A 27,684-nucleotide genomic window follows, 5' to 3' on the forward strand; every position below is an offset into this window, starting at 1 on the left:
AGCATTCAGCTCCTCCTTCATGCTCAAATAATGAGACAGAGATGTTTCCCTTCAGACAGCTGCTTTTCAGGTGGTAACGCACAATTGCACTCTAATCCTTAGTCACATGAAGAATCTAAAACTCGGCCGGCTGTATGAGTGAAATTTGGGAACCTTCCTGGAACGAGATAGCAAAATGACACTTTGTCTCCCTAAGTAAAGACTGGTCATAAAATTTAAAATAGTGCTTGTTTTAGGTACAAGAAATGCAGCTGGTCAGTTTCTCTCGTGTTCTTCCTCCAGTGGTTTTATTATGTTTTCTTTGGCTGCTTTTCCTCATCAGGTTTTCTACAGGCGTGCTGACATGGCCATTGGCTCGCTTACTATCAACGAGGAGCGCTCTGAAATCATTGACTTCTCTGTGCCGTTTGTGGAGACGGGAATAAGTGTCATGGTAGCGCGTAGCAACGGCACAGTATCGCCGTCTGCCTTTCTTGGTGAGAAATAGGTCTTCAACGTTTGTATTGCATGCTCCCCTGTTAACACCATCTTTCTGAGTCTTTTTTTTTCCAAGAATGTCCTAGTTACACTTGTTCTGTCTCTACAAGCCTCTCAGGAAACTTCCCATTAAGATTTAATCCCACCTGTAGCTGCAATCTTGAACTAAATCTCCTTGCATACCAGCCAATCACCTCAACAGCCTTTCTAAATGTGTCCAACATAAAGTATCCCAGATCCTTTAAATAATATTCATTGTTTTGCACTCAACTGATTTCAAAAAGCAACATGAGTAGCTTGCATTTTAGCAATCTCTTATTTAATTCTTGTTTGAAAATCAAAGTGTGTGGTTTTATTTTATTTTTTTTTTCTTTTCTCTTAGAGCCCTACAGTCCAGCAGTTTGGGTCATGATGTTTGTGATGTGCCTGACCGTTGTGGCTGTGACTGTGTTTGTGTTTGAATATTTCAGCCCAGTGGGCTACAACCGGAGTCTGGTAAGCGCCAAAGGTGAGTTGTATTTACTTATTATTTTTGTTTCACATGTACAGTGCCTTCGAAGAGAATAAAATGCCACTTTTTTGTATTTTTGTTTTTTTAGAATCACAATAATTTTATTTTTTTCCCCCACAAATAAAGGCCTTGACAAAAGCCTGCGACTCTTGTATGATCAGTCGAATATTCAATACTTTGTTGAAACACTTTTTTGTGTATGTCTTGTGTTTTTTCCTACAAAAAACATAGGAAGTTGTATTTCCATTTGTGCAAATGAGAAGTCAAGTATAATTTTTCCTCTCAGTTTGTATTTATAGACCACTCTGTGTTGGTCCATCATATAAAAGTTAGGGCTTCAATATTAAAAATGTAAGCAAGTTTCAGAGGGTGTAAGTAGTTTTACAAGATGGATGAATAATAGAAAAGCAAGTTTTCATAATAAAATCCCAATACTGTCTTCTATTATCCCCCACTCATGGGTTTACATTTTGCCATTTCTATACATTTTTCTAGAAATACCCACCAAATACCTCAAAGCTTCTCAGTTTCCATCACACCACGTATGACACAGTAAGCCTGCCTAAATCCAGTGCAGTCTGCATGTCCTGCAATGGGTAGAGTTCCCAAACAAGATTTTTGTGAGAGACCCAATCAATCCCAGAATGGAGCACTGGCAGATCGTGCCCGTATGCAGGTCCGAAAGGTCATTTCCTTGTTTCAATTAGCAATCTTGGCTGCACTAATTGAAGTGTGATTGATGAAGGTGGCAACCTCTGTTGCTGTGCTTGAACAACAGTGGCAACACTGAAAATGGACTGAGGCAGTGAAATTCCTCTCTTTTGTGGGGTTTTAAACAAGGGCATGAAAAGGTTCAGGATTATTTACACAGCGCAGCGGACAACAACGACGAGGGAGAGTAACTAAAATACAATGTTATCACTTCTACAATGAATCATTGTGAAAATGGACAAAATTCCACTTAAGGATTCAGGGAATATACACAATGCGATTTTTTTAATTTTTTTTTTATTATTTTTTTTTTTAGATATGATTTGCTCAAGTTCTTTTCTTTAATGTATATTTTGAGAGACATGCAGTGTTTTGTGTCACAAAAACTTATTTTTAATTGTTGAAAAAGAATTAAAAATATTGTTGAGAATGTATAAATGGGTGCCTCCTGATGATAATCTCATTTTATCTTACTTATGGGGTTAATTTTCTTTCATCTTAGCCAAAAGCAAATATTGATCATCTTCAAATGGCACAAACTGCTGCAGCTTTACACCTCAACCATAACACTTGTGGCTTGTATTTAATTGTTTCTCCATTAATTAGCTGCTGCTTATCTTGACATATTTAGTAATTTTTTTTTGCACTGTCAAGGACCTTATTGTTATTTGAATTTACAAAAACAAATCCACTTTCAGGTCACTTTAGAAATTAATAAGTCTCAGAATTAAAAACCCTTTTACAGACTCCTTTTTTTCCTAAAATATTTGAATTTATGTAAAGCATTTTTGAGTCTGTTTTCACAATGTTTATTATATTTTTATTTTAAGAAGTATTCATGGTTTTCATATGAGGAGCCTAAGAGAAACATCTGTATGGACATTCCAGATTTATTAGTCAAACACTGACTCTCCACAATTTCCTTCCTCAGCTCCAGGTGGGCCGACGTTCACGATAGGGAAATCAGTGTGGCTGCTGTGGGGAATCGTCTTCAACAACTCCGTCCCCATTGAAAACCCCAAAGGAACCACCAGTAAAATCATGGTCCTAGTCTGGGCCTTCTTCGCCGTCATCTTCCTGGCTTCTTACACCGCCAACCTGGCTGCTTTTATGATCCAGGAGCAATATATTGACACCGTGTCTGGCCTTTCTGACAAGAAGGTAAGGAACAGAACACGCAACAGTTCAATAGTAGCAATTAGAACAATGGCAGTAATGCAAGTGGGGCGTGTTTGTAAGGCTTTTGAGACATAGTGAAAACATCTTGGCCTTTATCTACAGCTCATGCTGATGCGTTGCGTCCTCTCCATTGCGTTTAAAATCCATCGCCTAATAGGCCGTGTCCACAACTGAGCCAGCTGACTCACAGAAATCCTCCGAGATGGAATCCAGCAAAAGGATTTTGTCATGAAAGCCTCTGTCCTTTGCCTTTCAGTGGGAAGCCCAGTGGTGTGAATGACTAATCAATTACTGCCGTCTGTCAATATGGATGCTGTCTGAGTCTTAACTTGTTCTGTCAGTATTTTGGGTCTGTCCATCAATATTCCCCACTATGTGGTCTCCGTCTGCAGTGTATCTCACACTGTTGGAACAAGATTGTAAAATGTCAAATGATTTTTGAAAAATAGTAAGCCAAATAGAAGAGCAAGTCTCAGACACATTCTTCATGGCTTGAATGTTTTCACACAAACATTCAACCTGGAAAAAGGTTCTAAAAGCTCTAACAAATAAAATCCTAGGTGAATAGGTGCTATTTAAAGCCGAGATACAACACAGCAAAGAGTGAGGTTTAGATTATATCTCTCTGCTTTAAAGTACTATATAATCTCTTTCTTATATACATACATTTTTTATCATCAATAAATGTGTGTTGATAAAAAAAAATATGTATATAGGAAAGAGAACTATCCTTTATAAAGTAATTTAAAGCAGAGAGATGCAATCTAAACACACATTTATCATCAATAAATGTGTGTCATCTCCTTTAGATTTAGACTCATTTAAATAACACAGGCACAATATGACAACACAAACAAAATTAATTACTAGCCAATACAAGCTGATATAGTTCCAGTACACAGAATACACATAATGTGCTGTATGTAGTGTTTAGCTATTACAGATTTTTTTTGTCTACATTTGATAATGTAGAATCACAACATTTTCAGATGTCCAAGTCTGCTAAAACTACTACAATTTATACATAACACGTTAAGACAATAGCGTAGTAATCATACTAAATGACACACAAATAAAACAAACAAAATCCTCCAGAAAAAGAAATATATTAAAAACAAAACAATTAGAGAAACCAGACACCCCAAAGGTAATTTTTCACTTGGATATTTTACAATTACCAACCATCATATGATAAAAATATTTATGAAAGATTACTTTTGCTGTAATATCTTAACACAGGGTAGCCATGAGATGGTGTAATCTAAATTCCCCAAAACAATTTGTTTATTTTTTATAAAAAATTACCCGACAATATTTTTACTAGCTGTACAGGCAGTTTTTTCTTCTTGTCAGCACAAACTGTGAGCCTCCGATTGGTCTTCTGTGTAGCATTTTAGTTGACTCTATTGGCGTTCCATCTGAAGAGTGATTATATATATTTAACACACATACCGACTCACAAACTCCCTGGTTGATTGGATCTATTCATTTTACTCAGCTCAAAAGGTCAGTGCAGTTACTAAGATGAATAGCTTCTTTCTGTTTACTGTCTCATTAAGTTCCAACGAACATATTCCTGCTTCACTATGCTGAATGTCATGAAATATGAACTTCAGCTGGATCAGTTATTCTAACAAATACACAGTGGCTGCTGTCAGGTTTAATCAAATTGAGACGAGTGAGAGCTTAACAGTCCATTTGTAATGATGTGGTGCTTATCCAACTGGTTTTTGATGCAAAATTTATTTTGTTCAAAAAAGGAAAAAAAAAACGTTTTTTGTTTCCCTCCATCTCATATTTTTGGTTAAGTCTTCTCTTTTTACTGTGAATGTTTTTTCTTTCTTTGTATTTCATCCTCTTTCCTCACCTACAATCTTATCTACGTTGTTAATTTTCATTTCTTTCACTGTCTACTTTTGTCTTTTTTCTTTTATTCCCCAAACTCTTTTTTCCTGATACATCTTAAACATTTCTTTATTAAACCATTTTAGCTTACAATATGTTTTGCTGTCTTCTTCATCTTCATCTGTCTTCATTTGCTCTGCTCTGGATACTTTCCAAAAATGTGTAAAACTAAAGACAGAAAAAAATTCAGGATGCACCGATATGAAAATTGGCTAAATGAAGATACCATTATGTTAAAAAATGACTAATATTGGTCAATGCTGACGCCAACATATCACGCATCCCTAATGACAACAATATGTCAATTTTCCACTTCACTGTTATGTACTACGTTGCAATGGTCGAACAATTTAAAAACCATCGACATACCTTGCAGTTTCTGGTTGTAATCTGATTACATGTGGAACAGTTAGAGACGTATGAATCCTGTTTTTTTTTTTCTATTCTTTTCCTTTTCAATAATCTTCTTCCACCTCTCCCCTCATCTGCTGTGTCTCTGCAGTTTCAAAAACCACAGGAGCATTATCCTCCTTTTCGCTTCGGGACGGTTCCAAATGGGAGCACAGAGAGGAACATTCGCAGCAACTATCCTGATATGCACACACACATGATGAAATATAACCAGAAAGGGGTGGAAGAAGCTCTGGAGAGCCTCAAAACCGGGTAAAGATTTGCTCACACTATAAACATAATTACTGACTGGAAGCTATATTTAACTGATTCTTGTGACAGAAAAGGCATCAGATGACAAGGCGGCAATGATCATAATTTTGGTGACACGGCAGATGTGCTTTGTATTTTACAACCTATTTTTGTTTTAGGCCAGTGTGAGGGCTGTATTTTTAGATGCAGTCATATCTATTGTTATTTAATTTGTTGACTATAAAAAGCATTGTCAAACACTTGATATCTCATTTTGAAAAAAGCTCTTAGATTTAGGATTCTTTGAGCTTTTCTATACACACACATATATATAATATAATATATATATATATATATATATATATATATATATATATATATATATATATATATATATATATATATATATATATATATATATACACATATATATGTAGATTGGGAAAACAAGGAAGAGTATTTGAAGATCACCAATTCAAGATGTTGCGCATTTTAATGAAGCCCTACTTTAAAAGTATTTATTTCCGAGTGATTACAATTATGCAATCAAGCCATTTTCTTTGTACTTTTTCTCCTACAAACATGTTTGTCAACAAATGTTGCTGCAGTTTTGAAACCATCTGTTTTTTTTTTATGTTTTTTTTTTTTTTACACTATACAACCTCAATATGTTAAGAGTGTGTTGCACACTTTTGAGATATAAGAGCTACTTTTGATCTATTTCTCTGCAGGAAACTAGATGCCTTCATCTATGATGCTGCTGTCTTGAACTACATGGCTGGTAAAGATGAGGGTTGTAAACTGGTGACCATTGGCAGTGGGAAAGTATTTGCCACCACAGGATATGGCATTGCTTTGGAGAAAGATTCCCGCTGGAAACGACCAATTGACTTGGCATTGCTACAGTTTCTTGGAGATGGTAAGCTCCTTTCTAAGCAAACTAGATATATTTTATATCTATCAAGAAGTAAAACTACCCCTACAACTCTAGACAGAATCTCAGCTCTCCCGTTTTGACCATAACCATACGATCTCATATAATCTCAGCGTATAATTAGAAATTGTGCAGTGCTTGAATTCAAAGTCATATCCAACTGACTAGCCCTTCTTCTCAAGGATCACCACCTCTTGATGAGTTGGATCTAAAGAATTATCCATCAACCAAATAGACTTTGGTGCAAGGTGCACAAAGTCTTGCCACTTCAAGACAATTCTTGACAATTTAATCTATGTATTATTCATTGTACAATCATTCCCTGGGGGGAGTATCCCTATGTCAAGACAGATACATTTCTATTTCAAAGTCTCAAGCCTTGAAGAAGCTCTACTTTGCACATCTTATATATAATAAAGTAGTACAGGGGCAAAAGGACAAGTTAATATGAGGTACCATCTGTGGTGCTGCTTTTATTTCCCAAAAATGTCTTCCTTAAAACAAAGTATTTCAAGTCAGGTAAAGTAACCAATTCAATTCTAAATCACAAACTTTAAATAACGTAAGCTGTAAGGTGGAGCCTCAATAAATAAAACTTGTCCAGCACTTTTCTATGCTTCATTGTTCTGAACTCTAGGAAATATGCCTACCAGACTGACACCTCAAACACACTCAAACCATGTTTGCATACTGGCAGGTTGCATTATCCTGCTGAAAGAAACCACATCCAACAGCAAATACTATCTTTATGAAAGGGTGAACATGGTCAGCAAAACTACATAGCTAAGTGGTACATTTCAAAGTAACATCCACATGGAGGTTGGGACCCAAGGTTCAGTTCTGATGCTCATTTTCCTATTGTTGGTGTTTTCAGCGGTTGGGAGAGGTCAGCAAAGGGTTCCTGACTGGGTTGCAGTTATGTAGCCTTATGCAAACTGTGATGCACTATGCATTATGTCACTTTTGTATTAGAACCAGTATGAAGTTCTTTAACAATTTGGCATACAGCAGTTTGTGTTGTTTTCTACCATTTGTTAAATGGTTGACTTTTGATGGGAATACCCATTCTGATCTGGAGATTGGGAAATATGCTGACTCAATTATTCGCCATCGTCATTTGGTTCTTGTCAAGCTCACTCAAATCCTCACTCTTGTACATTTTCCTTCTTCTGACACAACAAGCTTCAGAACAAAATATTCACTTACTGTCCTATATGTCCCATTTACTAACGGATGCCTTGATTAATCGCTTTACTGGTTGAAAAGTTATTGTTGATTGATGTATAAATAATGTGGTAGTTACCAGTTTATATATATAAAAAAAACCGTAATCTAAACTCAAATGGACAACTCCAAACAAAGCATACATATCATGTCACTAATTTTACCTCAACTAGAAGAGTTAATATTTGAAAACAGCAGGAAGTGCCCACAGTAGGATTGTCACCTTCTTAAACATTCACAAAATCTGCATTTCCTTTCTCCACTCAGAACCAAACGTAAGCCTACACAATCACTGCCACATTGGGGGTCTTTTCACTAAACCTGTCCCAGTGCTAAACTGGTGCTACTGCTTGCTTAGCATCTGATCTATTTCCACCACCAACACTTGCTACAGAAAACTGATGATGTCTTACGACTAAGTCTTAGTTGGGTTAGAAAAAATAACAGCTAGCAAGGTAGAAAAGCCTTTTGGAGAAACATCATCAAAACAATTCCTAAGTTAGTTTCCTGTGTAATTTTAATGATAGCAATGGAGATGCTCATAACCTGACTAGATCTGAACAGCACATTAAAACTGACTAGAGCGAGACTTGACAATGAAGAAGGGGCTTTAGGTGCTTTTCTCTAAAAGAAACTATGAGAGAAAAACATAGTTTTGCAAGAAAACGTGCATAAAAAATTGCTTTTGGCAATCTTCAACCATTGATTTAAAACAAACATCCACAGTAATGAAATACTGTGAAATATAGGGGAAGAAATTGTTATGTAAAAATATAGCTGTGCAGTAAAGAAAGGGCAATCCCTTGACTTCTTTGTAGGTTATTTCCTTTGCCCCTTTGCTCCTGTGCTCTGTGACGTGTGAAAGATAAGGGCAGTTGAGTATCCTCCGTTCAGTGGGATCAAGAAATGTTCTAGATAATCCTCTGCTAAATTAACCTCTTTCTTCCGCCAACAAACCTCCTACAAAGAGAGGGATAACACCAAAGCTAACTTTACTTTTTCATCCAATTCAAAGGATCTTCAAGATCTCTGAAAGGTTTTAATTTATCTCAGTTTCAGTTTTAGAGGAGTTTGAATTGAGATTTTGCAATTCTAGTGCAACACCATCTAAAAAGCATTATATTTACCTTTCAAACAAATAATATCTAAATATCCTAAATATAATTTGTGACTGTTGTTTATGCCCTGTTTTAGTCTTACTACCTTCATGTCAAATCCGAACCTGACAAATGTATAAAAAAAAAAGTTACTTACAGAAATCTCTGTATGATATTTGTTATCTCTGTTATTATCATTATGCATTATCTTTTGTAGAAAATTTTGTTTTCTCAAGATAGTAAAATTGCTAATTTCCCTCAAAGAACCAGAATGTGTTTAATTGGGACTTGGTGTGATAGAACAACACAGAGTACTCCATAATTTAGAAGTAGAAAAGAAATGGACAGTAGATGTTCAACATTTTGTTTGACAATCATTTATTTGCCCAAGCCACAACATGCATGTCACCGCAGGGCCACCCCCAAAACAGCACACAAATATCGAACACATGCTCTGGCCCCCAGGGCGTGGGGAAGAGCAGCAGGAAGAAGCAGTAGAGGAAGGGCGGTCCAGCGCACCAAAGACAGGGCACCCTACCAAACCCACATCACAAACCCAGAGGCGTCCAAGCATGCCAGGAGTACACACACACTCTCACAACACACGCACACACCCATTGGAGGGCCGGTTCACCCCTCTTCCCTCCCACCAATATTAAAATCAATAGTACTAGGCCTTTCCCATCTTCTGTATAAATGTATCACACCAGCAAAACTGGTTTATTTTCTATGCTCAAGAAGAAATATCCCCATTATAGACAAACAGGAATGCAAATTCTGGATTAATACTGTTGTGTCTGGGCTAGATAGATTATTTTTGAATAAAAACTATGTTGGAATGATGTCTTCACACCTTTGGTTCCGCACATTCAATGCATATTTAATAACAGACATTAGTAACTTTCAGTCATCAGACTTTGGGATGAGGATATCATCATCATCATCATCATCATCATCACTTTCTGAAAGTTCTGACTGTCCCTTTGTTCTCATTTCTAATCCTTTAGGAGACACAGAACGCCTGGAGACGGTTTGGCTTTCTGGTATCTGCCAGAACGAGAAAAACGAGGTGATGAGCAGCAAGCTGGACATTGACAACATGGCTGGTGTCTTCTACATGCTTCTGGTAGCTATGGGCCTCAGTCTGCTGGTCTTCGCCTGGGAACACCTGCTGTATTGGAAGTTGCGGCACTCTCTCCACAAGTCTCATAAACTTGACTTCCTGTTGGCCATAAGCAGGGTAAGGCTTTTGTAAAAGGAAGAAAAACCCCCAAAAATCAAGAGTAGCTTGTTCATTCTCTGTTTGTGTAGAAGTGGGCCAAGAGACCCTCTAAGTAATTAGATGGCCAGCTGTCTTACTTTAATTGAATCAGTTGCGTAACATTTTGTAGAGATATTTAAAGACTGTTTTAATAATTCTTATTTATAGAGTTATATTACATTTACAGTTTTTTTTTAATTCCAAGTCAGATTAATTATAATCAGTGGGTGCATCTAATAGTAGGGTGTTAACTGGAGAACTTCAATAGTAGCCGAAGTACTCAGCCCAACACCACACATTAAAAAGCTTCTGTAATCTTGTTAATTTAGCTTTTAGATTTGAAAGCTATTGCTGTAGTTAGCCTAATTTGGTTCTTTGTACGCTTATTTAAGGATGTGGCCGTGAGGGCAAAAAAAGACTGATTGAAGGCATAACGAGAAATCGCTAATGGATGGTCTTCTTGAGTATATAATTATACCACTGTGCCTGGAATTGATCAGATTTCTAAAGAAATTGCTGTCGTTAGTTCCTAATGAGCAGCTCTAACTCCAAATTAAATGTGGCCCTTTTTGGATATCTCTGCCAGCTGTAACCAGAGAAAAGTCAAGGGATTTTGTTTTTTTGGTTCATTCAAAATGACTTGTTTTCTGAAGCTGACTTAAGGCTTGTTTCTTTTGTGCATTTTCTGAGGGCAATCCAAATGGTTTGATCAGCATTTTTCTGTTCTGGGAGGATGCACAGTAAATTATTGCCTTAAACATGCCTCAGCAACAAAGTGATTTCATTGGAAAAATCAAGGGTTTCTTTTGTTAGGGGGTGACTGTTTGAGATGCACCAGCTACTTAGAATTCTACCTGTGAAATTATGAATTTTGGACTGCTTAGCTGGTTGGTTTGAAGTAATTTACATATCTTATTTATTTTGTTCTACTTCTATTTCATAACTAAAATGTTCTTTGCTTGTCTTACATACCATACCAGGGTATTTACAGTTGCTTCAAAGGAGTAGAAGATCCAGGACGCTCATCTGGTTTGGCCAAACCTGACCTGACCTCCAACTATGCTCAAGCAAACATGCTGAAAATGCTTCGCACTGCCAAGGATCTGGTCTCCACTGCAAATGTTGAGAGCTCCCTGGACAATGCTACCAAGACCATAGAACAATTGACTCGTCATGGTAGTAGTATGCCTGTTCGTGTCCCTCAAGTCACCACTGAGGCCGTTCCGGGAGGATTTGCTTATGTTGCTGAAAACCACTGCTCCATTCCTCAGGGGTCCCTCACCCCACCTCTAACTGGCATTACCTCTTTGAAACAGCACAGGGGTGTAAGTAGACCAACACCACTGCGCTACACGCTTCCAACTCGTTCAACATCGTGTCTGTATGACAGACCACTTCCTGTGTCCAGTTTGAGCACTCCTCACCTGGCTGTAGGGGAGACGCTCCCTCATCACCTCCCACACCACTACCAGACTACAGGGAGGGTGTATGTAGACTCCCATTCTCACTCCCCTTACATTGCCTACTCAGAACTCCAGCTACCTGACATTTACACATCTCATCCAGTCTCTTTACCCCAAAACCAACATATCCAATTGGGCCTTTCACAACCAAAAAGGAGGTCCAAGAGTTTTCAGTGTGAGAATGGGGATGTGGAAAGGAGAAAACATGGGGATCAGGGTAAGTGTGACAAAAGTACTATCAGTCTGACTGAACTTAAAGCCAATCACCTCCAAGAGAATCATATCTCCGCCCCAAGTGTTGACAATGTTTACTCAGGAGAGGGGATGTGTCCCCGGGTGGAGAATTATAGCTCTTGGCCTCCAGAGGACCTTGTGCTGAGGGGCAGGCGTAGGCACCGCCGCCCCTCTTTTCTTAAAGCAACGTGGGGCAATGACCAAATTCATCATCTTGATGAATCACAGTCTTCTTTATCCAGCCAATCACCTTCAACCTTGCCGGACCTGTTTCCATGCATGGTTACTCCTACAACATCTGCCAAGCCTTACAATCCTGCCCATGTTCGAAACAACCTGTGCCTCCCAAGGAACCAGGCCTACCTCCACATAAGGGAGGACCAGAGGAGGCCAAATGGACGAAAGGGCCAGAGACTGCGCTACTCCCACTCCACCCACCTCCCAACATACGGAGAAGCGGTTCGAAATGGAAATGGTTTAGGGCGGGGTATGGTCCGCAGAGCCACAAGCCTTCTCAGCCGACAGTACACACACTACCTGAACTCATATCCCGGTCTCCCAATCTATCACAGTCCACTGGACCTCCAGCATCACAGCCAGAGTTCCAGCCCAGTGTGCCAGCTGTTGGCCTGTGGTGGTGGACGATGTGGGGGACAGCGGACACTGCTGTATCAAGACAATGTGTATGGAGCTTATGGGGCCTACCAGGGACCCCAGACTGGCTCCGACGCCCAGATAGGGCAAGGAGGAACAGGACAGCCTGTTGGGAGTCCTTGTGTACTTCGGCCTTGGCGACGAGTTTCCAGTCTAGAATCTGAAGTCTGATTGATAACCTTTCTGGATGAAAGCTGTGGAGTTACAGAAGATGAGAATAATAAATGTTACAACTTTGGAAAGTTTTTTTTTGTTGTTAGATTTACAGCTATGTTGATTTTAATTGTCATTGTGTGGTAAAGAATAGTAATTCAGGTCAGACTCTTGGAAAAAGACTTTCACCAATCTATCCTTGATAAAGTTGTGGAAAGCTGGATTTGACTGGTTTAACTCAGTGGCTGCTTTCCCACAAAAGTGTTCATCTTTCACAGGAGACCATGTCATTGACAAATGGTTAAACTGTAACCTGAGATTTATTGCTGTGTGTGTGTGTTTAATTTTTTATTGTGTGGATTGCTGGAATTCAACATTGATTATTGTCTGGTAGACAAACTGTTTACGTCTGGGAAGAAGCTTTGGATAGGCAGCCATCACTAGTCACTAGACATCTAAAAAAAAAGCTGTGATGTAGATGTGAAGTGTTTATTTATGAGATGAGGTCATCAGTACTGATTTTTAAAAGGCATAAAAGTACACCAGTTTTCTGAAGCAAATATAATCAGTCCAAGTCATAATGATGAGTCACAGGAAGCAGCTACTTTGTGAAAGCAGTCCGCAACAACATGATCTGCAAAACGATTGCCGCATTAGAACAGCATTGACCAGCACTAGGTGTCTTAACCCACAGATTTCATCCTCACTGTATCTAAGTGTGAGGCTTCAACAGCGCACAAGCCTCACGTTGAATAAATTATGTATTCTAAGTACTATAATCGCATAGTCGAATGTGTTATTTGAGGCTGGTTAATGTAATATTCATGTATTCCACATATAGGACTTTATAGTCACCCTTTTTTTCTAATCACACCTCTGGCACATTAAAAAAAATCTGTTTAAAAACTGCTGTAAGTTTATGGAAGCTTTTGGTACTACTTTATTAATAACATCAGTTAACCAGTGATCCATTCCCCCTTTTCGACTCTTTTATATTTCCTCTTCATCCCTCTTTTTACCATCCACTCAAACTGTTTATTAAACAAAATGAGCTTAGTGAAAACGATTATAGTATCTATATTACCAGGCTTCTACACCCTGTAATTATCCACAAAGACCAATTAAAGAGTCTTTTTTGATGAACATATGTGTGTCTTTTTCTATAGCCTTAACTTATTTTCTGTGTAAAGTATATGTAAAAAAAAGAAAGACATTGTTTTTTTTTTTTTGTCTTTTCCTTTTGGGAGGCTTTTAAAAATCTTGGTGGGAGTTTTCCTCTTAGGATGGTTTTCTTAAATGGTACATCTGTCATGATAAATTGTTTGTAGGTGGACCCAAATACGGTAGAGAGGAAGAGTTGATGTGAACGTTTAATGAAAAAGGTGATAATCAAAAACTTACGAAAACCACAGGGAGACAGAGCAGACCACAAACACAAGAATTCAGGAACAAAAAGCCAGAATGAGAACATATGGACACGACAGGGAAATAACAGGATTTAACAGGAGGAACCAGCAAGCAGTGTGTGCAAGAAGAGGGTTTAAATACTATGAGGGTGAACGCCGGAACAAAAGACCTGGGATGATTGGTTAATGGGTTGCAGGTGTGATGGGAGAGAGCAGCCTGCAGACTGAAGAGAGAGAGAGGAAATGGTACAGTGAGCAAGGGAGAGTACACAGGGTACTAGAAATGAATAACACAAGAGAATAACTATACCCAAGAAACATAATTAAACACAGAAATAACTGCACACAATAAGTAAACATAATAAACTAAAATCACTGACAAAGAACTGAACTGAAGTAAAATAGATATCAAAATAGAAAACACAACAATAATGGGAATTATAATAGGGTGCAAAGTCTTAAATATGTAGCCACACCAGCCTAAAAATAAGATATTGCCAATTCCTTTTTCATAGGTAATTTTCATTTTCCCCGATCGACAAAGAAATGAATCGGCTTTCTAAGAAAAGAAAATAAGGTTGCGTGTTTTAATATCTGTATGTCTTTTACATCATTTTAACACATGATGATGCAGGTCATTAGAAACGTTTCACATATCAATTGAAATAAAACAAACCGAGGCGCTCCTTTGCTGTAGCCTGCAAAAATGCATAAATATTGTCATTGAGAATGGAGATGGTCGAGTCCTCTTGTGTGGGACTGTGCTGTCCTGCGCTTTATCTGCTGGTAGGGTCACTCATGGTAAATGGCAAAAACACAGAGAGATTTTGGCAAACGCAGCAATGGTAGACGAAAACAAATGCTTGTGGACACATTTAAACTTACAAAGCCTGACTGTGCTAAGGCCAAGAAGTTACAAAAGACAACTCTTTATGGATACACCACTTGCACAACAGAAAACTGAGGTTGGGTATAACGAATTCCAGGAGGAGTTGTCTACAAGTCGTCAGATCGAATGTACGGTATATCCCTTTTTGCATGGTGACACCTTGAGATCCCCCAGACACTCACTGGAAAGAGTACCATTGTCTATCCACCCATTGCCATTAGAATGAAGCCTTCGATAAAATAAGATGATCTGCTCATCTTTCCTGAAGTCAGTTGATCACACAGAGTAACTGACGTTGATTTACGTTGTTCAGTTTGAGTATGCTACTCTTTTATTATAGGAACTACTCAAGTATCAATAGGAATAAGGACATGGTACTCTAGTTTTGTCTGATGCTAAAGTTAAAATAAGTAGTGCTATAGACAAAAATAAGTGTGAATAATAAATGAAGAACAGTATTTGGTCACTGATCCAATCCCCCTTCTCTGATCTTGTCATATGGAGGTCACTCGCCTGCTGTAGCCTTCTGGGGTCATCCTCTGACTAACACAAGCACACAGCACAAACACACCAACTTTCAATTTGATAATTGTGGTAAACCTGAGAAATTTTGGGTTGGGTATGATGAGTCTTACAGATTTTTAAGCAAGACCCACCTGAAGTGAATTTACTTCAGACTAGGGTTTTTTTTTTTTACCTGAAGGTGACCGGTTGCTACAGCAATTACTCTCTACCACGCTTGCTCTCTCTCTTTCTCTGTGTGTAGCGATGATGAGATAAGACTCCATTCAGGAGAGCAGATGAGTAATGTTACAGAGACCAAACATTGAGCGCTTTGATTTTTCCATTACTCTCTGCTTTGTTAGTAGAGCATTGCCTTGGACTAGACTGTAATATTGATTACATCCCCTGCTCTGCTACTGATCCAGTATTTTTAGAGTTCAAGGTAATTTGAAATCTTCTCATCCTTTAAGAATAGAAAAGAGTTCATCAACCTTCAGTCATTATTTGATAAGCTTGTGAGCGCAAAAAAGTGTTCAATTTCCCTCAATGTGTAGGTTTGGTTTATTGTTAAAGCATTTGAAGACAAAAATCTGTCTAAAAACGTAGATGAAGTCTCTTCTCTTACTTAATTAATCACTTTGAAAATTGGTCAAACAAATCCACCTTTATCACAATGTAGGGTACATGAATGCTGAATATCTAGCAAAAAATAAAAAACATATATATTTTTTTATTTTTCCAGTTTATTGTGTAATCTGTGTTTACAGATATACGGGATATGTCTGAGAAAAGCCTTTTTTTATAGCGTTGCAACAACATAGTTCCAGTATTTTATTACTGGACTTCAATTGCCACAATATACTTTGAAATGGTGCCAGGCATCAATTCATACCCCTCCTTGGGAACATTTTGTTCCCTCCACGATAGGTAGCGATTCAAATCCCCTTTTCAATAATTTAATCATTGTTTATCTTTCCCAGGGTTAAAATTTTATTTTGATTTCGAGACAGAGAAGTGGCTGTCTGAAAATATTTCTAAATTGCAAACGTTCATGGTTTAAAAACTAAACGACTGTCATTCACATTCAAATAAGGGAAATGCTGCAACTATAGTTGGCAAGCTACAAGCTATGTCTTCCATGCAGCCAGCTAAAGACTTCTTCAAATAGGCAGAACGTTTAAATAATGAACAGGAAAACGTCAACTTGTTATTTTGTGCTCCTCAAACAGCAAAACGATAAAAAAGTCTAATTTTCTGTGCAGTAAACATGTGTAAACTATCAGATGTTTTGTAATTTTATATTTTTGAAGCATGCAGATATTAACCAAAGCAAAAATACATATTATATGATTATAACTATTCATGCCAACTGTTATTCTATGAAGCTGTTGTATTCATGGATAAAAAAGAGGAAAAACTAAAGGGAAAGACGACTATAGTGAAGTCGTCAAGTTGGATAAAAACAAGAATAAACACTTATTTTTTTCTTCTAGGAGTTATTTGTTAGGAACACAAATGGAATAGAAAATAGGTAGCATAATATATAAGCATAATTTCAATGATAATATTCATGAGGATATAACTTCTATTTTCATTTGATTCCTTTCTAAGGTCTTTACAGTGATAACTAAACCCTACGATTAGGATTCACTGCAGTCGCTGTTGTCACCCGTTGCCTAAGAGCCTTGACAGACTGTGGCGCATGAGCACAACTGCGTGTCTTGTGGCCGCATCGATGCTGATGAAGGACCCGTTTCGCCGTGTGATGAAAGATGAGAGACAATACGTGAGTCATGCATATAAAAGCAATCAATGGGATTGGCTGCGGACTTATGCAACCTAACACCAGCCATCATGTTTCACAAATATTCCAATAGTCTTTCCTCAGGGAGGGATGCAAATTGAGAAATTAAGAACAATTAGACGCCCTTACCTGCGTGGAGGTTTAATATTCATGTCAGGAAGACTCGGATGCCTGTAAGGACCTCCTAAGAAGCTGAAGCATTATTCATTTACTCACAGACGTTCTTACACGGACACACATCACTTCCTAATTTTCCACCAGGGACACTCAGCTTTTTCCATCAGGTGCATAAATCTGTTTATGGTTTTTATTTTTTTTTTCAGACAAGATTAATTTCAAGAACTGAATTGTGTTGCCTGCTAGGACTTTCCACGTATGCAGATGAACTGTGAGCTGCAACCTTGACAGGGTCGTCAGCCACAATGTTTGGAGTCACCAGAGGGCAGGAGTCCGGTCTCTTCACAGCTCCTGTCTGCGACTAAATTGCTTCGTATATTGTGGCGAACGGCTCCAGATGCTCCGAGTCACCTTGAGACAACGGCCTCCAATTCTAAAAAGGTGATGGAGAGAAAGAAAAAGGGAAAACATAAGATGAGTGCAATAATATCTGGGCCAGCGACAAAGGTGTTGTTAAAGTGGCAAGTAAGGTTTCAGAGTGGAGAAGATATAAAGAAGAAATATAATTCAAGCTGATGTGAAATGTATGTTTTTTCTACTATATTTTGGGCGTATGGGTATTTAATTTTAAGAATAAAATGCAGGACAGTGTCTGAATTTTCAACAAAGTAAAATTTATTTTTTTTTTTATAACATTTTGGAAAATATGATTGAAATTAGTGCATCTGTGTCCTGTTGTAAAAATATGTGATTATTTACCTGTTATCTTTCCCTTCATCTGTGAAAATTCAAGCACTTAAAAAAAAAAGTTTTAAATAGCTTTCCTTAGGGAAGTCCTCCACACTTAAGTTTTAGAAAATTAAAATGTAAAAGTGTTTACGATGCACGTTTTATTTCATATCTAATGCACAAACTAACCAAATCAAACTGAAAAAGGAGGGAAAACCAGTTGAAACAACAGCTGGGTGGAAAGTTGAGATGAAAGAGTAAAAGAAAGTCAGGAGAGCAAAGAAAAGTAAGGAGACAACATCTTTCCAGTTTGAAATTAAAAAAAAAGGATAATCATTAAAATTGTCTGGCGATGATGAAGGAACCAAAGAAATTCAGTAGAGAAAAAGATCTCACACATCATCCTTTCCGATTGAATAAATTGCAGCCTTACGAAGGCGTCATTAAAGAGATATTCACCAGCACAAAAACGGCAAACTATTTCAGCGACATACATTCAGAAACGTGACGTAAACGACAGCTGCTCTGGTTGTTTTGACTTCCACTTGCACATTAACCAAATCATCAAAGCAGCACAAAATTCTGAGTGTGACAGCTGTCTGCGCGTACGAGGACACATTTTATTGTGCTGCAGGATGCAATTAAACTTTGAATTTGGAGCTCTGTTGTGTATGCGTGTGTGTGCGTGTGTGTATACGCGTACGACGGCTCCTCCTGCATCCGAGACAAGACGATTGGATCTGCCAACCAGCCGCGAATGTTAATTACTTCAGCAATCTTCAGGCTCACTTCTCCCCAATCACTCCCATCGCTGGAAATGGAATGAGCTCGGCCCTTTCAGCAAGGCCAGGCCCAGACTGAGCCTCCGATTGGAATCTGTTCTGAAAAAGGAGGAATTCAAATGAGTTGAACAATAAGGAGGCTATTCAGAGCGTAGCTGTGTTCCAAATATTTAGTTGGTCTCCCACTCACTCACTGTACACCAGTCAAGCAGAACAATGCGACCACAGATCATCTTTTCAGCATGGTGCCTGTTGTTGCGTGAGATATGTTAGGCAACAAGTCAGCCTTTTGTCCTCAAAGTGGGAGAATTAGAAGCAGGGTGTAAACATTTAAGGGCCGTACTGTGATAGTTAGAGTATTTCCAAAACTGTACTTCTACAATGTTCCTGTCCTTATTTCAATGATGGAGTGAGGATGAACAGGGCTCAGGTGGTTTTATGCAACAGACAAGCTACTAAAGCTGGTACTCCTCCTGGCTCTGATTGGTTGTTTCTAGCTCTGGAAGAAGACAGAAGCGCAATTTTTTTTTTTACAGTTTACCTGTTTTATAGCGTACTGTCACAGCATGATGACAGTTTCAACAAGTAAAAAAAAAAAGTTTTATAAAAGTTACGTACTGCAGCTTTAAGACACTGTGACTCCTCATTTGCACACTGAGGCAGAAATGCATAATAGAAAGCAAAATAATGAGACAGAAAAATGTGAAAAAGCCTGAAATTAAAACACCTGTGGGAAAAAAAACAATAAATAAATCACTAAAGAGACGTAAATGCACATATGAGTACAATGAGAAACATGTAACAGTAGAAGCCACATTACGTGCTTAAGTATGTTATTTGACGAACCTACGCTAAAAAAAATATACTAATTCATAAAGGTGAGATAAAACTCTCCTTTATAAAGTGTATCGATTTATTTGTTTAATTTAATTTAATTTGTAGACATAATGCACATCAGTTAACATTTCCCTAAATACACCAGAATTAGTCAAAAAGCTGCTTTTCCCACAAGTGTTTTCTTATTTACAAATTCCTACTTTTAATTTTAATTCTAGGTTTTCGTCCTCCATAGAATGTAGCTCTTCTTTCGCTAAACCTCTCCGCCAACTATGACATTACACAATGTTTTGGAAGAGAGTCATTGTAGCTTTCATTAGTAAAGTAATTTTTAGGTGAAAAAAAAAAAAAACTGCAAAAATGATGACGTTCTCTGTCCTGCACCTGATCCGGCTGTTTTCTTAAGCCTGTTTTCTCCTGCCCTCCAAACTGTCATCAATCTCTGTTTAGACCACCGGCTCCAGTCCCGATGCACACCTGGTTACTCAATGAGATTTTTTTTGGGGGGGATAGCAATTTCTGTGTGGTACATCCCGGTCTAGTTAATGCGTACACATCCCATCTATCATCAAGGATGACCTCAACAAGGAAAGCAGAGCGGCAGGAAGTGCTTAGCTTCTCATCGTCTGAAAAACAAATCAGTTCGTGGAACATGAAGAAGGTGATTCAAAGGCAAAGCAAGAAAGTAGAGGTTGTGATTAGCAGGTTTCACAAAGCTGACATCCTGGGAAAATCAGAACAAACCACAAACTCTTCTCTTGTTCTTTTGAAATGGAGCTGGGGTTATTTTGGCAACGCTTGCCTCCACAAATTAACAAAGCACCACAATGAGCCCCCAACAGCACAACCAAGGAACCAAATACACACATCTCAAGGTTTGTGATACCTCCAGCTCTCATTTATAACGTACTGCAGGCGGGGGGAAGCCATGGCCCCGTAATTAACCAGTCCCACCCTTTTGACCGCTCAGCCAGGAGCAATCTGATTCTCAGGCGCATCTTTTCCCTTCTCTGAGCACTAAGAAACTCAGCACTACGTTCTGCTCTAGGAGGCGCACTGAATGAGAGAAAAGGCAAAAAAAAAAAAAAAAGGCATCCACGGCTAATTCTTTTATATTGGTACTCCTTGAATTTTTGAGCATAACTGTGAAGGGCAATGGAAAGTGAACAAACATTAAAAAAACAAAAACAAGGATATTTTAACCTAAGTTTCCTTTCTGTATCATCTGTATGAATGAACTGTCTGAATGGAGTTCACTCCATTCTACATAGTTCATACAGTCCGCCCCCTCTCCCCCCCATTTTTTTTGTTTGTCTGACTGTGTCTCCATCAAACTTATTAGAGATTATAATCAAGGTGTTTTTAGTGAATTTTATGTGATAGACCAACAAAACATGTTCCTTTTTATTGCTGGGGAAAGTACATGGTCCCCACTTTTCAATAAAAACAAATAAATAAAATAAAAATAAATGAAAATCTGAAAAGGGTGGCGTGCATTTTTATTCACCTCCCATGAGTTTATACATTGGTGAGACGCATGTCGCTCCAAGTACAGCTAACAGTGATTTTTTGGGGGTGGGGAATTGTCTGTAATTCCGTTTACACATCTACAGATTGAAATACTTGCACATTCTTCTTTACTCAGAAGATCTGCTCAAAAGTGATTGTCACTGAACCTCATATACTCTGCAAGAATAATAAAGTAAAATGGATATTTTTTTTTTACAAGTAATATCTGATTTTTACATTTTTTTCTCTGTTTTCTCTTTATTGTCCCTTCACAGGACAATAAAGCCTGTTTCTATTCTATTCTATTCTATTCTATTCTATTCTACATTTGTGAAGCCACCTTCGTCACCTGGCAGCGTTACGCTGTGCTTTCAGAAGTGATAAAGGCTTGTAGAAGATCAAATCTTACAGAAAAATGTGTGTGTGCGTGCGTGTGTGTGAATGATATCACAGTTGAACAGGTTACATAAGGATAAAGAAGGTGATAAGATGAGTTCAACTTATCCGAGGCAGCGAAAAAAATGCTTCTGAAAATACCACAGGGTTTTTCTGTCCCTACGCTTATAGGTCTGTGCACCTTAGTTACAGATATGGACATTTTTCCACATGTTTATCTATAAAAAACTGCTATATTCAACAAATTAAATATGTGTTTCCTATTAAGCTTGTTTGTCACATTAAAGTACCTTTTGAAAATAACCTTTAACACAAGTCTGATATCATTTCATTAAATTTCATAAGCAGGTCTTGAACACTTTTACTTAGTACCACATTTCTATATTAAAAATAGGTTTTATTGGTCTTACGTAGTATTCTAATATTAAATAAACAATCTCAAATAATATGGTTTAATAAAGATAATCCAATGGCAGCAACTCAACTAGGGATGCAGATGTGCTGAGGAAGACTTGTTGAAGCTTGAACCTTTCGACAGAATGAGAAAAAAGGGTGATTTTGGTGCCAGAAAAGCTGGTTTGGGTATATTTTTAAAAAAATATGTTGATCTGCTGTGATTTTCATGCTAAACTATATCTCAGGTTTATAGAGAAGCTGTGTGGACAATACGTTAAAAATATACATTGTTTTATGTCAGGGGAGAATAGGTGAGCAATACACAAAGGCTCACCAAAATCAAACAATAATAGGTCGAAAAGAGATTTTCTGATCTCATAAATCTGAATTTAACATCCATATGACACGGTCATAATTTGGTATAAACAACATAAAAGCAGGGATCTACCTTGCCCTGCATCAACAATTCAAACTGGAGAGTGTGACAGTTGTTCACATGCCAACACATCTTGTAAACCTCTTCCTTTGTTTTCACAATCCCCTGAAGCCTGCACTTATCCCTGCTTACACACCTTCCACTTAACTTTCCATCAATAGGCTTGGACTCAACAACACTGTGAACAGCCAGCTTTTTTTTGTTTTTTTGGTAATGGCATTTTGTGACTTATCTTCCCAGAGGAGGATGTTACTGACTGTGTGCTGGAGAACTGTTGAGTCAATATCCTTCGCAACATAACAATTCTGATACGAGATCTTTTTTAATCTGTCCGCTGTGATATTTTAATTAGCTGAGAAACAGAAGTGTAGTGTTTTCGTTAGCTGTAAGGAATAATCATTGACATTTAGATGATCTGGATGGGGTTAGGTTGGTAAACCTCTCAATTCAATGAACTTTTGTAAGAAATGCATCCACGTCCGATTCTATGGTATTACCAAAACTTAGCTTTTTAATCACAAAAACTAAAGTCACAGACGACGTTTCACAAAATTTGCAACACTGCAAAGTACCTAAAAGTACAGGTGGAACGCTGAAACATAAACACCTGCGAACATTATCAATCTCTAGTGTTATTATCTGCCCAAATACCCTATGGCAGAAACTTGGAATGCTTAACAGTAGAAAACAAACAATAGGGAGACTTTTTGGAGATGGAAACGTGCTGGAATGCCAACAGACACGGGTGACTTCTTTTAACGAAATTGACTCGCGCGACGCCTGACTGCGAGACATTAATGGTCAAAACATCATACTTGTTTTTTTGTTTTTTTTTGTGTGTGTGTGTGTTTGACAGCTTGATGCACACGACGAGAGCGATTCAGGTAAGGAGGCAGTGGAGGCACGCCTGAATGGGTTGAAAGCCTCCAGAAAAAGGTGGTCATGAAAGTTGGATTCCCAGCAGACGCCGCAGCTTCTGTCAACTCAGTTTACAGTGAGACACCAACACACCGGGCAGTTATCGTCTCAGGGGCAGCCACCAGCTCTTGAAGTGTCTGCAGCTCAAAGGTCAACACGTCATTCTTTAAGGTCTGAGGAAAAACTTTTTGGGAGTACGAATCTAGCGATACTAATATTTATCGTGGAAAAAATTATTCTTTCTTTTTTTCAGATACTTTCAAAGTTAGTCAAAGAACAATTATAGATTTAAACCTGTGTGGTTTAAGCATCCTCGAAAATGTATTTTCTGTACAGAGGAATCTTGAAAACAGTGCCTTGAACACATGTCATCACAAAATAAGTTAATTTGTAGTCATTGTAGTTTCTAAACAACAACAACAACAACATATCTATACCAGGAGGTAGTCACAGTTCTGAGGTACCACCCATCATCCACATCCATATTTTGAGATGTCGGATATAATTAATTTGCCGGAGATACATGATAAACTTTTGACTGTGAAAAGCTGCAGGAACCTGGCTGATCCAGCTGAAGTTAGAATACTTATACTGCCAAAGGTTTCTTGAGAACTTTATTGCTTTAGGTTTTGGCGTCTTGCATTGAGGCAAGGGTGCTGTGAAAAGGGATGTAGCAAAAGGTAGCTAATTGCAAAGTAAATGAAAATTAATGCAAAAAGCAGAAACATTTACACAAAAGCAAAAAATAATGGAAAAAAGCAAACTTTGTGAAAAAAAAACAAAAACATTTTCTCTGTAAGTCTGAGACTGTTCTAAGTGTAGTCCCATTTACTACAGAAACACTACAAAAATCCCCACAGTGATTTATTATTTTTTTTTAAATGTTGCTCTAAAAAAAAAAATTAAAATAAATGCCTAACAACAAATTTAACAATGCTGAAATGAACTTTAGTTACCTGTGACTCATTGGGGTAATTCTGTCTTTGCTTCTACTGGTTGCACTATAATCTTTCTTTTTATAGCCAACTAATGCAAGACACGCTGTCCTTTCATGTCCTTTTCATGTCCCCATCTTCGCCACCACTTGCCCGTTTGGTTGCCTCTCCTCCAGTACATCTGGGCCCATTTAGTTTCCAGTGGAAAGAACGTTGCATTTTTCTGCTCGCTGCTGTTGAGTCACAAGGCCCAGAGGATGTGAAGTCAATCCGACCCATCGGGGCTCGGTTAGAGAGCTCACTCTTGTTCCACTCAAGACAAAGACAAACGCAGGAGAGACGAGAAGGAGGAGAGGGGACTAAAAGAGCGAGAGTGGGGAAGAAAGGAGGAAAAGACAAGTAGAAGTGGAGTAGCAGTGGAAGTGGGCTGAGATGTCAAGTTAGTTAAGCTGAAAAGTGAAATAAAAAACAAGGGGACATCAACAGAATGAAGGTAAAAAAAAATGCATAAAAGCTTTGAATGAATTGTATTATAATTAGCCTTCTATGCATATTAGACTAATTATGTATTCAAAAGTAACATCGATATGTGGGTGTTCATGGTATATACTAGCTCTTGACTGCGCTCCAGTGGGATGTTCATGGTGACATGCAGTGTTAATATTCCTCCAAATATGTAAGCCTAAAAAGCATGGTTCCTGTCCATGGTTCCTGTCCATGGTTCCTGTCCTCCCTGCATGGCCAAGACTTTTGGACCAGTCAGATTAGATGGACGATCAAGTTTAGGGGGATTTACAGATGAATTTGCAAATGTAGTGTGCCACCCTTCTACAGTTTGTGCCCCTCCCTGCCCCCTGGAACCCCCCCAATAAGAAAATAAAAAAATCTAGCCATGTCCCTGCTACCTAACAAGAGGATGCATTAAATATACATCGAGTCCAACTGTTCATGTTTGTTTACTCCATTATTCATGCTGATTTCATTGCTGATGTAGATTCCCCTCGCTGCATTCAAATTAACCCTCATTTATTCATCTGTGACAAACACTCACAGCATGGAAGTAATTGCGCCACAGTGTTTAATGCTCTTAAATTCCCTAGAATCACATTAGGCATCTCTGTATTTTTTATTTTTTTTCCTGTTCTTTTTTTCTTCTTTGAGATTTCCTACATGCTCGTCTTGTTGAACTTTTGGTATTTCTTTGTCAAAACTTTCAGAGTGAATGCTGCAGAGTACAAAGCTCTATTACAAGATGGACACTTTGCTGTAAACTATAATTAAAAAAACAATTACTGAATAATGAAAACTGTCAAGTTATGTGCACTAAATGTTAAGTAAGATCTACGAGTCATGCAGCGTCTACTCAATTTACGTTTCGATGTTATTAAAACATGACTTCAGTTGTGGTCAAATTGAATTGGGTTCTTGCAAATGGAGGCTGCAAATACCAACTTGAATACAATTACTGGTTAAAATATTCAATTGCAATTTCATAATACCTTCCACCAATACTTTCTTCAGTTGCACAGTTATGTACTATTTTGTGTTGATATATTACCGTAAATCTCAGTATGTTATCTTTTTAAGCAAATTCGATTTTACATTTTATGATTTATGACTTCTTGGAACGACCTAAGAGTCTCACAGATCATTACTTTAGCTGCGTCACCAACGATGCTCATCAGGTGGTTGATACAAATGACAAATCGTTAAATATAAAAGAAAATAAAAACACAGAAGTAATTTCCTGAGTTCAAAGTAATCTACAAGGTAATGACATCATTACTTTGTCAAAAGATGTTTACAACACATTCAAAGCCTGTTATTTATTTCTTTTTGCAATCGGCACGTAATGTGCGGTTGTGAAGAGAAGAAATGAATGTCGAGTGAGGTTTGTGTATTGCATGTTTGACTTCCCTGTTAAATGTCTTCACGCTCTACATCTCTCCCCCATCTCCCATGCCCTGCAACATCATGAACAAAAAGTGGGTCTATGCAACAGCTGGAAAATTAAAGTCAAACTGAACTCTGCTCAGGCGAGGATTTCATTTCACACAAACTCAATAGCTGAACGTTGTGTGGTCGGAGGGGTAATTTCTACACTTGGTCGGGGGACGTGATGTATAAACGAGGACATAATTGGTGTCACAGTTTGATTTTTCTTCTGCTGCATTTAGCAGATGTATGGAGCTTGTTGTCATAATAGCTGAGTTAAGGTTTGTAATTGAGGTCAAGTCGAGGTCATTCCTTTAGGTAAGAAACTGAAGTAAGGTAACGACCTAAAAATGTGCTGTGCATCTTTCTCTATTATGAGAGTTGTAATTCTCCTGTGTAGTATTCTTGTGAAATTGTTTTTTTCTCTTTTTCTTTTTTTTTTTTTTTTTTTTTAATTCTGGGTATCTCATAAGTTTGAATCAGGTTTGTTTTTATAAAAACAATCTTTTAAGTCTCAGAGTTTCCATTTTATTCACACAGACCATTCAATGAATGCTGTATCTTCCACCATTCATTGTGTTGGAGACAAAACTGATTTTTAGATTACGTCCGCAATGAAACCCAGAGGAGGACGGATGAGGGTTGTCTTTTCTGAGCAGAAACACGCAGACATTAACTATCCTCTTCCTGTTCAGTTGTATGGATAAATTATTTGTAAAACCTTCGAAATATAAACTGGAGAACCTTTAAAGAGTAGCTATACTTGCGTTCTGGATCAGCTGCAGAACGCTGCTGCTCGCGTTCTCACTAAAATTTTAATGATGTAAATGATGATTTTTTTTTTTTTTTTTGTAAGACGTGCACAAAAATCCGTGTAGGATGGTGAAGTCCTAGCGCAAAACTTTGTGTGATAGGTGGACGGAGCCTGGTGCTGCAAGGTTGGAGACCTTGTCCTGTTAGGCGACGGGGCCTGGATAATACCCGTGTTAAACGGACGGCGGAGTCCAGCGATGACAGGCGCTTAAATTCCGTAACAAAAGTAATTTTACCAAAATATCTTTCCCTTTCTTACTGTTTATTCAATGTCACATGCTGTTTTTATTTTGTTTTTAATTATGTAAAGCTCCTTGAAATGCCTTCCTGCTGAAATGTGCTATACAAATAAATGGGAAAAAGGCTCGAGAGGTGCAAGTGCATTTATTTCTAAAAGAGTTTACATCCGAGTGTTTCTTAAACTTTTTCTTTGACAAGGCCGTGATCAATGACCACTGAATGAACCGCCCCCACTAAAAATGGAGCTAAACAAATCCACATATTTACCTCTAAAAATAATCACCATTTAAAGCTAAGTGACCTAAAAAAAAAATGCATCTTTAAAAGTGTCGTCTTCTTCATGGGCTGACAGATGAAATATCTTCTAAATCCTTTTTTTTCATGGGAAGCACTTAGCTTATGCAGGTGGATGTGGACCCAGATGAGCCATGTGTCAAACCAATCAGCGGGCCTGACAGTATCACTTGAAACATCGTCCTTCAAGCATCCTTTCATCTGCCTTCCACTGCAAAAACAGAGATGTGAGAATAAGGAAAATCACTTCTTTACTGACAGGGGATTTAGATCACGCTGGCGCCATAAGAATGATGTAA

General features: G+C 38.0%; 1 protein-coding gene and 2 long non-coding RNA genes across 3 annotated transcripts in view; 2 read left to right on the forward strand and 1 right to left on the reverse strand.

The window, feature by feature from the left end:
- Positions 1-13,586, forward strand: part of LOC103153070 (glutamate receptor ionotropic, NMDA 2C-like) — a 74,572-nt gene extending 60,986 nt beyond the window's left edge. Inside the window, exons 10-16 of the mRNA XM_016681345.1 lie at positions 323-476; positions 860-985; positions 2,631-2,860; positions 5,286-5,446; positions 6,157-6,344; positions 9,688-9,920; positions 10,922-13,586. Of these exons, the coding sequence (XP_016536831.1) occupies positions 323-476; positions 860-985; positions 2,631-2,860; positions 5,286-5,446; positions 6,157-6,344; positions 9,688-9,920; positions 10,922-12,463 (2,634 nt within the window). The 3' untranslated portion in view covers positions 12,464-13,586. The remainder of the gene's footprint in view (positions 1-322; positions 477-859; positions 986-2,630; positions 2,861-5,285; positions 5,447-6,156; positions 6,345-9,687; positions 9,921-10,921) is intronic.
- A 3,782-nt stretch (positions 13,587-17,368) lies between these two features.
- Positions 17,369-24,284, reverse strand: LOC107838551 (uncharacterized). The gene is made up of 3 exons (XR_001664635.1): positions 24,125-24,284; positions 18,598-18,775; positions 17,369-17,598 (listed from the first exon to the last, which is right to left on the reverse strand). It is a non-coding gene; the product is annotated as an uncharacterized LOC107838551 (long non-coding RNA).
- Positions 21,324-26,761, forward strand: LOC107838553 (uncharacterized). Its single transcript, XR_001664637.1, has 2 exons — positions 21,324-23,339; positions 24,280-26,761. It is a non-coding gene; the product is annotated as an uncharacterized LOC107838553 (long non-coding RNA).
- The last annotated feature ends 923 nt before the right edge of the window (positions 26,762-27,684 follow it).

This window comes from Poecilia formosa, unplaced genomic scaffold, assembly GCF_000485575.1.
Source record: "Poecilia formosa unplaced genomic scaffold, Poecilia_formosa-5.1.2 Scaffold7, whole genome shotgun sequence".
Classification (NCBI taxonomy): Eukaryota; Metazoa; Chordata; class Actinopteri; order Cyprinodontiformes; family Poeciliidae; genus Poecilia; species Poecilia formosa.